General features: G+C 36.0%; 2 protein-coding genes and 1 long non-coding RNA gene across 4 annotated transcripts; 1 reads left to right on the top strand and 2 right to left on the bottom strand.

Moving 5' to 3' along the window:
• The first annotated feature begins 487 nt into the window (after positions 1 to 487).
• On the top strand, positions 488 to 9399 carry LOC132700628 (CLIP domain-containing serine protease B10-like). Of its 2 annotated transcripts, none has more exons than XM_060668069.1 (7): positions 488 to 878; positions 2620 to 2827; positions 2873 to 3354; positions 3496 to 3928; positions 5698 to 5885; positions 5998 to 6096; positions 8068 to 9399. In XM_060668069.1, the coding sequence occupies exons 1-7, from the start codon at positions 827 to 829 to the stop codon at positions 8388 to 8390; spliced, it is 1785 nt and encodes a 594-aa protein (XP_060524052.1). In that variant the 5' UTR covers positions 488 to 826; the 3' UTR covers positions 8391 to 9399. The 2 variants fall into 2 exon arrangements, with proteins under 2 accessions (XP_060524052.1, XP_060524053.1); XM_060668070.1 differs by having other exon boundaries at positions 514 to 878; positions 2620 to 2823; positions 2887 to 3354.
• A 105-nt stretch (positions 9400 to 9504) lies between these two features.
• On the bottom strand, positions 9505 to 14154 carry LOC132700629 (phenoloxidase-activating factor 1-like). Its single transcript, XM_060668072.1, has 6 exons — positions 13963 to 14154; positions 12076 to 12380; positions 10390 to 10577; positions 10142 to 10341; positions 9848 to 10084; positions 9505 to 9734 (listed from the first exon to the last, which is right to left on the bottom strand). The coding sequence occupies exons 1-6, from the start codon at positions 14021 to 14023 to the stop codon at positions 9568 to 9570; spliced, it is 1158 nt and encodes a 385-aa protein (XP_060524055.1). The 5' UTR covers positions 14024 to 14154; the 3' UTR covers positions 9505 to 9567.
• Positions 12387 to 13898, bottom strand: LOC132700630 (uncharacterized). Its single transcript, XR_009618669.1, has 3 exons — positions 13638 to 13898; positions 13269 to 13424; positions 12387 to 13214 (listed from the first exon to the last, which is right to left on the bottom strand). It is a non-coding gene; the product is annotated as an uncharacterized LOC132700630 (long non-coding RNA).
• Positions 14155 to 14266: the final 112 nt, after the last annotated feature.

Genomic DNA, 14266 nt, shown 5'->3' with positions numbered 1-14266 from the left:
AAGTTTTTCAATCTACTTCAAACACTATTAGTAATATCATTCCTAAATAGTAAATTGCGGATAATACCTTAATTGTAGAGACTACGAACAAAACAGAACCTTGTAATAAAGATACATCTTTCGTTGTGCATTATATACTATAGTGAAAAATATGGACAAACTCTTTTCTTGGAAGCCATTTTTCTAAGACCACAGATATACATGATTTTGGTATATTATTTATATAAAAATATAAAAAACTCCATCGCCAACTTTAATTTCATTAGAGATAAAATTGATTTTGATTCATTCAGATAACTTCTAGTCAATTAACTTAATCCAACTCAAAACTCCACTGCGTAGATTTGAATACATCTTCCATGCATGTGTTATCGATTATTTTAACGACTTATTGTGCTTTGTGTCGTTTCCAATTCAAAAGGAAATAAAATGACCAGTTGTGGTGCGGCTATCCACACGATTCGGTGGCGAACAAAAAAAAGTGACGTCGCCGGCGTTCTCTTGACGTCTGTTCACCCTGTGTGCGTCATTTCCTAAACCGAAACGATTTCCGCAGTGAAATTAATCTCGTACGCGCAAGATATTAGCATAAAACGTTTGTTCAAATCGCTTGTGACTAATAAAATTATTTTCGACGCGCGTATTGGAAAAATTACTCGGTATTTTCCCTTTCACTCCGGCGCTACACGGCCAATTCTTTTATTATCCGCGTATCGGAAACTACAGCATCTTCTCGCAGAAGCGATGACGCCATGAGATTGGCGATTTTATTATCAAATATATTTAAGAAATTTAGCAACGGTTATTTGCATACCGGCGGTGCAATATGAATAACGGTGCGTTTCGATTGGCAGTTGTGTGCGTCTTATTAACTGCAGGTGAGTAAAAATGTTCACCTACCAATGCTAAACATTATTGCTGAACCTTGACCGGTAGAACTAAACAAAGGGGTGGGAGTTGCGTCTGACATCTTTGCAACGAACGCGGAGGATTTTTCGGAGGTTTAAATGTAAACTAGTGTTCTTTAATGCAGCTAAAATAAACCAAATATGTAATTCAAAACCATGTTTTGTAAACATATATTCATAAGGGAAATCTTGGATTTGTGACTTTAAGAAATAAAAAAATTAAAACTACAACTTACGTAAGCACATCTGCATTGTTTTATATAGATTTAATGGTATTTCTTATATCCAAACCCAAAGATTTTATTCTTTTCATATCGAAAATGAGCATCCTGCAGTCATGAGTATTAAAAACTCCTTATTTATTTCGATATTGCTTTCCATAGATTTAATCGTATTTCACATATCCAAAGGCAAAGGTTTTTATTCTTTCATCAATATTGAAAAAATCAACTTTTGCAATTCTCCATTTAAATGCATTTACTTCGATATTGTTTTATATAGATTTAATTGTATTTCTCATATCCAAAGTTTTTGTTCTTTTCATGTTCAACATGACCATCCTGAAGTCATCAGTATTAAAAAAATTAGTTTGCAATTCTCCAACTCCTCATCTGCTTCTGTATTGTTTTCTATATATTTAGTCGTATTTCTTATATCCAAAACGAAGGTTTTTATTCTTTTCATATCGAAAATGAGCATCCGAAAGTCGTCAGTATTTAAAAAATCAGTTTTCCAATTTTCCAACTCCTCATATTGTTTTAGATAGATTTAATCGTATTTCTCATGTCCAAAACGAAAATGAGCATCCCGAAGTCATCAGTATTGAAAAAATAACAAGTGTTGTAATTACCCAAATATTTACATACTTAGATATTGTTTTCTGTAGATTGAACCGTATTTATCATATCCAGAAGCCATGGTTTTTCATATCGAAAATCGGCTCCCGAAATCACCAGTATTAAAAAAATGAGTTTTGCAATTTTCAAACTCCTCATTTACTACGATGTTGTTGTCTATATATTTAAATATACTTTTCATACCTAAAATCAAATGTTTTCATCATTTTCATATAAAAAAAACTTCATTAACATTTATTACCGTAAGCGAAGGTCCCTTTTCATCTCGAAAATGAGCATCCTGAATCAGTATTGAAGAAATCAGTTTTTGAAATTCTTCAACTCCTTATTTACTTAAATATTGTTTTCTATAGATTGAATCGTATTTATCATATCCAAAAGCCAAGGTTTTTATGCTTTATCATATCGAAAAATGAGCTGTTGAAATCACCAGTATTAAAAAAAACAGTTTTGCAATTCTCCAACTCCTTATTTATTTGGATAGTGTTTTTTCCTAGGTTTAAGCGTGTTTCTTATATCCAAAAGCCAAGGTTTTTATGCTTTTCATATCGCAAATGAGCTCCAAAAGTTACCAGTATTAAAAAAAAAGAGTTTTGCAATTTTCCAACTCCTCATTCACTAGGATTTTGTTCTCCATATATTTAATTTTATTTATCATATCAAAATAAAATATTTTAATTTTTTTCATATCAAAAAACTTCATTAACATCTACTATTCTATTGTTTTCTATAAATTTAATCGTATTTCTCATATCGAAAAACAACTAGCGTTTCGACAACCAAACTTAAACGCCTTGTATATATTGTCTCGGTTGACGAAATAAAAGTAGGGAACGTAATTCCTTTTATTGCAGGCCTGAAAAAAGACGCATCGTGCTTGAAGACCGAATGCGTTCCAACAGACAGGTGTCCTTTCGCAGACAAGTTTCTCAAACAGGGATTGACCAGAGAGACAATTGAATTCATTGATCGGGCCAGATGCGGATACGATGACCAAAATCGATTGAAAATTTGGTGCATCCAATCGACACACTGTCGCACTCCGGACAATGAAGTTGGTGAGTAAGTTTACCTCATTGCTGCAATCGCTATCCATCATTTACCAAGATCATTTTTTGCAGGAAGCTGCATGTACTACAAGAAATGTCCAAAGTATGTAGACCTCCTTAAAACACAACACTTAAATAACCGCAGCGTGAGCAATTATTTAAAAAAGTTCGGTTGCGAATCGTCGAAGGAGAAAGAAATACAAGTGTGTTGCCCTTTACCCGAGACGGTAATGAGGACCAGATTTGACGATTCCAGTGAAGAAGACTTTAAACTTAGCCGTCACAACGAAGAGTCTGATCAAAATAGACGCCATGCCAGCGAGTGGCATCGACGTCATCACGCGGAATACCCACACGCGCATTCATACGAACGACATGGTTGGTTCGATTGGGATAACAGCGGGTCTAATAGTTGGGAAGATGAATTCCATCATGACACAATACGTGCTACTTCAACAGGTTCTCCTGATATCACTGATGACACTTCAGGCGAAGTCATCCAGGAGGAGTTGGTTTGTAAAACACCTGACGATGAGCCAGGTATGCATTGAGTAATTTCTTACTGTACGTAGTGCTCTTTAAATAGGCAATTCGATTCCATCTATTTGCAAATCTATAGCGCTCTGCATATTTCAAAATGCAAATGTACAAGCTGTTATTAATCAAATTCAACTTCTGCAGGTGTGTGTAAGAATATTCGCGACTGCTCACCCATGGTAAACCTCTTGAAGACCATGGATAAGGACGACGACTCCCAGAAAAAATATATTCGCAACTTCAAGTGCGTTAAGGGCAGGAGACGGACAGCAGAGATACGGGTGTGCTGTCCTAAGGGAAACCTTTCGTTTCCGGTAGAACCCGAGCTGCGACTATACGCTGATTCACTGAAACCTTTTTCCAAAATTTGCGGCAAGCAAGGTGCGGCCGACAACAGGATTTACGGTGGAACAGCCACAGACCTGGCTGAGTTTCCTTGGATGGCACTTTTTCAGTACCAGAGCAGGCATGGCTTAGTGTACGGCTGCGCCGGCAATTTGATTACCAACAGGATCGTCGTAACGGCCGCCCATTGCGTCGAAGATGCCATTTTGAAGTCACGAGGACTCAATAAAATGTAAGTGAATCTGAATGGAATGGACCAAGTGGAAAATGAGGAGAAAAACTTTAGCAATATGATTGTCGGAAAGTTCATAGAAAAACAATAATACCATATAATCAGGGGCTGCGACAAGTAAAAGGATAGAGATGAAAATGATGAAGGATGATGTTAAAAAAAATCTGGCAAAACGTTTTAGTTTTGACTTTGTTTATATGAATTTATTTTAAGCCACTGTGCCCAATTCTTTCCGCATTTCTGGTAGTTCCTCTTTGTCATCAATTATCAAGGCGACATCATCAGCTTATCTTGGGTTGTTCCATACGTTTTTATACCTTCTTCGTCGTAGTCTGGTTTTTTACAAACATTATATAAAGGAGGTTCAAAACTCTAGACGATATTGCGTCTCCTTGTAGTGAACGGCTAAAATATAATAATGATAATAAAAATAAGAAGAATAAGAATGATAATAATAATAATAATAGTGTATTTATTAAGGGAGATTACAATGTATTGAATGAAAGAAATATGTGGAGTAATATGTGAAGATCTTGCAGGTTATTCTATTGATCCCCTTTTACCAATTCACTGTGTTCACGCGTTTGTCGAGCAAACTGTGGTGGAGTATCATGTTGTTAACAAGAAATCTGTCTGATTGGTGCTAAAAAAGAAGGTGGTATCGAAATCTACTTTTGACCCATTCTATATTTTTTTTAGTTACTGATTTTCCAATGAAAATGTTCCATTAGCCGTTCACTCTATATGTTGATTTAGAGTTATCTGGATCGATTCTCGTATTAACTGAAGAGAGATCACAAAATCTGCCACAAATTGTTAAACTTAATAACCAAAACCAAACAACAGAAATCAAAAGGCGAATTAGATTGGCATTCGCAACAGTTGGCGATTTGAACTTCGTACTAAATAAAAACATGTCCACAACATCTAAAAACCAAAAGTATATGTACTGTCTGTTGCCATCTGCGGATCCCAAATATTTATTTACAAAGTCAAACATGGGTAAAGTAGCGAAAGCACAAAGGTGAGTGTTAGTTGTAAAACTAATAGATAGAAAAAACGAATTGGTAAGAAACAAAAGTAAGAAACGTTAGCGATATCAAAATGGATGGAAGAAAAATATTATAAACTGCAGACCTTGGGGAAACAAAGGAAGCATTCTACTCCAGATGGATGCACAGGGCGGCCAGCACAGAAGAGTGGATAAGACCGAATGGGACTAAGTAAATAGATTGACCCATTTTTTGATTGGCAAAAAAACATCAAAATCACGATTAACAAATAATTTATTTCTTCAAATTGCAGGAAAGTTTGATTGGATAAAAAGCCACATAATTGCAGTCTGCTGTTATTAATTATTTATTGCCCTTTTCACACCACTTCAACTTGTCCTTGAAAATTTTCTCATTTTTTCTCTTTTTTTTTCTCATTTTCACACTTCTAGACCTTCTTTGCGTATTTATATTTCTGGATCTGTCTTGATTTTGAGCGGCATAAACAAATTCGAATATCGCAGATTCCTGAACCAGGTCAAATTTTTCTTCCTATTCTACATTTCTCTAGCAAGTTAGGTTGTAGTGGGAGTCCTAAGTAAATAAGTAAGCTGTCCGCTCCACTCGACACTGAAGTTTTCCTCAAATATACATTAAAATGGTTTGGTAATTCTGTATAACCCTTTACATTTCCATTTCACAAATATTCAAATATTTTTTATTCGAAAACTATCACCACTGGGCGAGAAACCTGGTGCTCTAACAGAATCGTTTCAGACATCGCGTGGTACTTGGGGAGTACGACATCCGGAACGAAACGGACTGCTTCCACTTCAAGTACGGTACCGACTGCGCGGATAAGCCTCAGTACTTCGCCCCATCGAAAGTCGTAAAACACGACTCTTATCACGGCACCGACAACGACATAGCTCTCGTGAAGCTCGATCGAAACGTAACGTTTACGGGTAAGATAACAATAAAGGACAAAGTTTCGGGTAGTGAAACCACCAGTTATCGCCCTTGTTCCCGATTTCGTGACTCTATAAAATAGATTAAAACATTGTCTATTATTTTCAGATTATATCAGCCCCATTTGTTTGCCCGAAGGAAATGTAAGCGCGTATCTGAAAGGAAACGAACCAATGATTATCGCGGGCTGGGGGCGAACGGATCCAGGTAGATATTATAATAAAACCCGTTAATTATCCTATAGCTTACGTAATAAAAACGCAATGATTTTTCTTACGTACTTGTTATGGAAGGACAACTCCCTTTTCGAAAACACAACGGTAATAGCGCTCGTCTAGCGATCAATGCCTTGACGTCAGTTGTTAGATGTCTGGCGCTGTTAACTGAAGAGTAATTAACGAATCGTTTTCTTACGAATTATTAAGGAATATTTAAATTTTGCTCTAGTAGAGACTTTCAGGGGACATTCATATTGTCATTGGCTTTGGGAATTTAAATCAAGTGATGTGAGTTTTAAATATTTGGTGGTTGGCTGGTAATTAGCTTGGCAATATTATAAAAGGTAAACTCCACTACGTCGTACAACTTGCCCAACCTAGAACTTCTTAGCTTTTATAAAAAAATAGGGTTTTGATGCAATTGATGGACAGTTTAACTCACGACGTTGAAGTACTTAACATAATTAACAATATGACGACTAAGGCTACGGGAAGCGACAGTATTAATATCACTTTAGTGCAACTTTGTTGCTCCACAATTGCACAGCATGTTGTCCACATAATTAATGAATATATTTTGTGCTCATATTCTCCTGTACTATAGAAGAAACCCCTGGCTGCAATAATAAAAAGAACCTACATTAATTGGGTTCTACTGGTATTTTGCCAACACTCTCTAAGATAGTAGTGAAAGCGCTCTTGCAGATGTAATAGATCATATTTTTAAGGCTTATGATGATAACAAAATTTCTACTTTGGTTCTACTTGATATAATAAATCAAGAAATATTTAGTTCAATTCTTCATCACATAGGATTGAGTGAATTGTCTTGTAAATTCTTATCGTCCTTTTTAAATGAGAGGACGCAACTTAACGAATCAACCTCTTTGGCTGTTAACGAGGAAGTACCCCAGGGTAGTATTTTAGGTCCACTTCTGTTTGCGATTTTGGCATGCATTTTTAGAACATCATTATGGTTTTGTGATTATCATATTTCTGCCGATAACACTCAAATGTATTTTTATTTTTCTGAGAAGTGCCTTAACGAAAAAAAGTAACAGTAAGAATTCTGAATTGAATAGGTTTGACGATTCTGTCACTCAATATATGCTCGTACTTAATCCTAATAAATCGGCAGAGATAATAGTTGGAATTTGCAATTAAATGCAACATAAAATTATCTATTTTGGCTTTTTGTAAGTTGTAAAAGTTTACGATGACTTACTCTAGATTCTCCGCTAAAATATAGAGCGCACGTTACAATCAAATTAAAGATTCCACATAATAATCTAAAATAATTTATGGAAGCCGTCATTGTCTTTCACATGATACTAAAATAACTTAGACTTAGACTGATATGTAGAGTTGGATGTACAACTCATGTTTCACCATATCTAGTTAGTTCAGGCTGTTTGAAATTGGATATATAGAAACCCTCTCTATGCTGATAGTACAGGAACTGGTGAAGCAACTATGTAAAAAAAAAATGAGAAGCTGCATTCAACATGTGAAAGCGCTAGAATCCACCCAAATCATTTTAAAAATTGCTTACTAATGTATATATTACATAGGCTTTCATTTAGTTTTTACCAAACAGCATATTTGACTTCTAGGTTTACATGCACAATTTCAATTAAATTAAAAATAACAAAAACATGACCGTCAGAATTGACAGATTTCAAAATTCAAGCCACCAGGTAATATATTGACGCAGTAAAATGATACTCTTCGCATGCTAGACCGGTGCCTAATTAGGTGTTTTGCGGAAGGGAGTAGAAAAACAAAACGTCGCCGTTAAGTTGAATATCCACTGGTGAACATCAAATTCTAGTAACAAGATAATTAGCAGCAAATGTCGACGCTCCATTCCCCACACTATTCTTAGCCCCAACTTATATATTTATATTTTTTTGGTATTTATATTGATTTTTAATTTAAAATACGGGCTTGCTTTTTGTAGCAGGTGAACTGAGCCCGGTTAAAAAGAAAGCTACTCTGCCGTACGTGGCCAGAGAAGTCTGCAACGAATTCAATCCTCAACCTCTGACCGAAGGCCAGATGTGTTTGGGAAGCGGAAACGGAATCGACAGTTGCAACGGCGATTCAGGCGGACCCGTCATGATGGACGTAGTTTCGCAGTTTGGTGACCGAATCACCAACTTGTTCGGTATAATTTCGTACGGATTTGGGAGTTGCGGCGTGGCGCCCTCTGTAGCCACTTTTGTCCCTGAGTACGTCGATTGGATAAAACGGACCGTAAGCGTTCTAGAATCAGACGATTGACGGAAAATGCTCGGTCGTTTATAGTGTCGTGGGATGTATTTTCCGTGAAAAAATTAAAGGCTGCATTCTTTTTGTAATTTGTTCATTTCTATTGCGAACTCTCCTTGGTTACGAAAATGACTATTTTGGATTCGCTCACTCACGAGGACTAATGTTTAGTAGATATTAGTTTCTTATAGGCATTTTGAAAATAAAATGTTAAAAAAGAAAGTCAATTGTAAATCTTCTAATGCAATCCACATGATAAGTAGGTAGCCGGTAAATATTGTATATAAAGTGCTAAAATTCTTTAGCATGGTAAATGGGTATTCATTAAGTGAAAATTAATAACATTTGGACTTTTCAAAGACATTTGACAGAGTCAGTCATGAGCATATTTTTCGTAAGTTTCAAGCCACGAGACTTTTAAACAGGGCGTACACAGCAGGGCCCAATCATATTGTATTGAGAAATTGTGGTGGACTAAGGTGTCCCTCAGGGTTCACACATAGGTCCAGTTTTCTTTAATTTGTTCACAAAAAATCTAAGTAATGTGATTCTATATTCTGAACATCGTGCCTTTGCATGTGATTTTAAATTATATAAAACAATTATATCAATTATCGATGCTGAGCTTCTTCAAAGCGATCTTAATAATATGAGTTTGTGGTGCAGATAAAAAGGTCTGGATCTAAATCTTCGAAAGCGTTTTAGTATTATTTTTTCCCCCTTAACTTTTTAGAATAAATATATGAGAGTGTGTCACCAATCTATTGCCTTGATCCCTTTTCTAGTGGTATTCGACCATTTAAGACAAAATTAAAAGAACTTGGTTAGTTAGATGGTTATTGAAAAAAAGCTTTTTCATGTTTTGTCTTGTTGCTATTTTAGTTTATTATATTGCTACCTTTTTTTTGTTGTAAATTGGCTAAGCCGTTGAAATAAATAAATAAATTTAGCGTCCTATTTAAGACTCTGAAAATTAAATTATCATAAGTCAAAATAAAAGACATTACCTAGAAAACATTATGTTAAATTAATTCTTAGCAGAAAATTATCTGCCTTAGAACTGCGTTTTTCGACCATCTTCATCGGTGGTCAGTCTACAGAAAATTTGTCTCTAAAAAAATGATGTTTCTTATAAAACTTATATTAATAATTTTTGTATAAATAATATTTAAGATCACATGAACTTTTTCTAAGGTTTAATGGTGTTGTGAATCCAACCCAGGTATTGGTTCACCCTGGTATATACACCTGGCCAACCACCGGTCCCACATCTAGTTCCGTACGAAACTAAGCCTTCTATGTACCATTGGGAGCTGTCGTTTCGAGTTGTCGTCATCAGTGGACCACCACTGTCACCTGAAAAAATTTTGTCAAAATTATTGCCTTAAATTTGGTTTCTTTATGAATTATATTAAATGGCGCCGAATTGAAAAGAAACAACAAAATAACTTGTTTAGTAAAATGTTTACCTGTGCAGGAATCTTTTCCCGCTTCACCCCCAGCGCAAATCTGTCCGTTCCCAACCTTAACCCCAGCAGTCCTGAAGGTGACGGCGCACTGGCCCCTATCTGCCAGAGGAACTACGAGTTTTAATTTGACAGAACTGTTGGTTCCCCTTTCAGTTCTACCCCACCCGGACACTATCAATTTCTCTCCAACACTGGATTCCTCGTTGAGGCCGGGCAAGCAAATGGGTCGTATAAAATCTAAAAATTCGCTCCCCCATTATAGCACAAGTATATGGTGTAGATATTCGAAAGTACCTGTAAAAGTCACCTGTCTATTTAACCTAACTAAAGCTATGTCGTGGAAGCGATCAGCACTGCTATCCACGTAGTTGGGATGGGCTACCGAAGATTCGACACCAACGTCTATGGGCTCCTCGTTACAAATGCTGAACCTGTTTCCGTTGATGCAGTCTCTACCAGTATTTGTGTCCCATTCTCCCAATCTCGCTGTTGTTCTATAAAAGAAGGGGTTTATGGAAGGCCTACAATGGAGCTTTACTCACAATCGTCCAACAACTTGTAAAATTCTACCGGTGACGCAATGCGCGGCCGTCAGGATATAACGTGGCGTAATCAGGGAACCGCCGCAGGAAAATTTCCTAACCCCAGCTGAATTTCGGTACTCTAAAAGCGCCATCCACGGAAACTCATCCAAGGCCGTGTTTTCACCTCCGAAAATCTTATCGGCGAGCTGCAAAACCGTGGAATGTCAAATTTTTCAAGAGAGAGAAATAAAGAGAGAAAGAGAGATTCTTCCACGCATTGCCGGATCAATGTTGACATTTATACAGCTATTATCATACGGGGATTAATTGATGAATAACATATTACTGCTTAAAAGCATTTAGAATTTATTAATAACACCGTGTAAATCTTTTAATCGTTTATGTTATATACAGTAACTTTTCTAGAATAACATTCTCTTGACATAAACAACAAATCCTGTTAATTTCTTGTATTACAAAAAATTTATTATATTTTAACATATTTGTCAAGGCCCTATTTTGATTCATTTTCAATTGTCCGGTTTTCTATTTTGGCAAAATGAAACAAAATTCCAAATGGTGCAGCTATGCTATTATAGTTGGGGCTGATAGTTTTTTTTTTAATTCTAAATATAAAGTAAATTTTTTAAGAAAACTTATTCCTTACCTGAGTGAGTCTGTTTTAACTGTGATTTTTTATGTCTTGTATTGTTTGTTCTCACTGGTGATTAATTACTAATCTAGTAATAAAATTTTTGAATGAATCGTGAATATATTTCATCAAATTTTTATATAAAATAATTTGTCATACAGAGAGAACCGTCAGGGCCATGTTATGTCCATTTCTAAAATTTATCTATAATTTATTTATTTTTTTTTGTTGCAATAAATGATTTAAACTAATCACCTCATAAATTCTTATTTCTATAATCAAACTAAAAACAATTGACACTTTTTTGATCAATGTTAAAAGTTAACACTGAATTCGGGTCTATAAAATCTAACGAATGTTTGAATTTGAATTTATATGACGCAAGCGCCATCTACCTGGAAATTTATGAAACGTCTAGGGAACCATGTTGAAAGTTCGTCATCTGAGTGCTGTTTACAAACATCGAGTTGATAGTACCGTAGAACGGAAAATTTGATATTTGTGTTTCTCGTTCTTGATGCTTTGAAGTTGTAATAAAATCCTTTCGGATATTTTCGGAGATTTTACGGTTATCAGTTCTGACGGTCATGTCAGTGAATGTATTTTTGTTGTTTTGTAAAAATGTACCCAAAATTTAACGGTCGCAGAAAAAATGTAGTATGCAACACGTTTGGCAAATTTTTTAAGTCACTCGTTTATTGCAGTCGCTCCGCTGCGCTCCGCTCGTGCCGAATAAATTCGTTGACTCAAATGCCATTTACCGAACTTGTTGCATAATATACCATTTTTAATGAAGAACTTGGACACACTTCCATATTATATTTCTAATTTCTAGTTAAAAAAAGAGTCTTAAAACGTTTAGCCTTCTTGTGGCTGTTAGCTCATTGCCTTTTTTGCACAATAATTTTTAAAAAAATGAAGAAGAAAATGCCCATTCATTCATCGTTATAACGATATTATCTGCTCTTTGTCTCTCGCGCACTGCAATTGACACAATTAAAACCGCTCTAGGTCGGTTTAATCCATTTATGGATTACCTATAAGATCCCTACCTGGAACCCACACATGGACCTATCAGGGATAAGACTGTTGGGAGTAAAGTTGTTGTCAATCGGTTGATTTCCATTGTTGCCGTTATTACCCTGGTTACCGTTGTCGCTGGGCTCTCGACTCCTAAAATTAACTTCCGTCCCGCAACAGACCAGTGGGTCCACTTCGTAACCGCACTGAGACTGTCGGAGGAACCTCTCTTGGTCCGAACTTCTGTTCTTCAAAATTTGGAGAAACTGGGAGCATTGGTAGATGGAAACGCAACGAGCAGTTTCACCATTTGGTGTTTTACACCACCTCCCACTCTCTGGAAGAAAACAATATTATCATAAAGGGCAGGAAAAATGGTCAAGATAGGAAATCACAAAGTTCAAGCTTCGGTCCACCTATCACATAGACATAAAAAAAGAGCAGGGTTCCTGAACATGCGTAACTTGTTATGCCACCTCAAGCTGTCCACACAGTTTGACTGAGAACTACATATGGCCCTTGCTTCTGTACGCATGCGAAACGTGGACATTAAAAAACTTAACTCATTTGTACTTTCGATGTACAGCAGAATACTTCGAATCAGTTGGACCTTAAGGACAACCAATGAAGAAGTTCTATCAAGAGTGAACACCCGCCCGCTCTTGACTGGTCTCATTAAAATTTGGAACAATTCCTAGCTTGAACACATAATGCTCAATGAAGAGTATGAACAATTGCAGCTAATCCTGGAAGGCAAAATTGAGTGTAAGAGAAGTATAGGCAGAAAGAGAAACTCGTAGCTCAGAAACATCAGAGAGTGGACACACACCAATGATAACACACTACTTCGTCAAGCCCACAAGAGGGAAGACTTTGCCATATTGGTCTCCAACCTCGCGAGAGAAGGCACATAGGAGGGGAGGATCAACAGACTTATACCCAATACCAGATTACAATCATGAAGAAAATTAAAACACTTACATAGTTTACTTAATTATAGTACTCATTTATTAAATATAAGTATAAACAAAGAAACGAAATTCCTGTTTGTTCGATATTTTTGTGTAAAAACTTTGAAAATTTAGCTGAAATATTAGAAAGGCCTCTTCTCTAAAATCAAAATTATATATACTACGCTGATTTGAAATGAATGAGAATAAGCTTCTGGGAGCTGAAAAGTAAAATTACTTATGTAAGGTGTGTATATTCAAATGGCTCACACAACCTTTTGTAGAGTGAGAAAGAATATTTTTAATTTTGTCTTAAGCTTGCAATGTTGGTGCATATCGTCAGGAACTATTTTTCTAATTCAGCTGCGCCGATATTCTACTTCGTATTTACAGTGTTGCTATTTTCTTCGCTTGGAGCAGAAATGGCAGCACTGTAATAAATAACGACATCCTTTACCACATTGTACTGTGTTTTTTTGATGGTGAAATTTGAAAAGTTATGATGCAAAATATTTAGAAAACTAATAAGGTGCTCGTATTTTTTTCTTTCGTTCCCGCTAACCAAATCAGATTACTTCTGCCCACTTTTATATTTAAATTACTTATTATGAAGAAACATCCAGTACATCGAGGTTGAAGGTTACCTTTTGACGAAATGAAGTCATCTTGAGCTGCAGCTCCAGATTTTGGGAACTATACTTTAACACCTTACATTGTTTTCCTTTGTCATATATGTCTGGAATTTAATCTAAAATTACATGAAGCACAATGTGAACGCAATCGATGGAGAAATAAAAATGCGAAATGCAATTTCTATCTCCAAACGATCGGTTTTTCGGAATATCCAGTAGAAAATACCAGCCACATAAATACACGTTTTAACAAATTGCTTAATGATTAGGTACACACGATAAAATAACAGGCTTTCGACCAAAACCTTAATATATAAATGTATATTCAATTACTTACGTGCGGTCACTTCCCGTACCGTCACAGAACAAGCTACCAGCACAACGAACGCCGACCACATATTAAAACAAACTAAAAACCAGGCCCCGAAGATCCTTTTTACTCGATAAGCCCAAGATCAGGTTTTAAATATTTTTCATTTCGCAGCGTACACAGTCGTGGGTATACCGATAGACTGGTATTTCCATGCTGATGCTGTTTTGCTTCTTTTAATCTAATTCATATAAATATTCGATTTGCAATTAACGGACGAACGCACTGTATGTGTTCTAGTCAGGGACGTATTACGGGAGAAAGGTTTCGG

The sequence above is a fragment of the Cylas formicarius genome, unplaced genomic scaffold (assembly GCF_029955315.1).
Source record: "Cylas formicarius isolate icCylForm1 unplaced genomic scaffold, icCylForm1.1 PGA_scaffold_4__25_contigs__length_36172078, whole genome shotgun sequence".
Lineage (NCBI taxonomy): Eukaryota > Metazoa > Arthropoda > Insecta > Coleoptera > Brentidae > Cylas > Cylas formicarius.
This window is presented reverse-complemented; position numbering and strand designations above follow the sequence as displayed.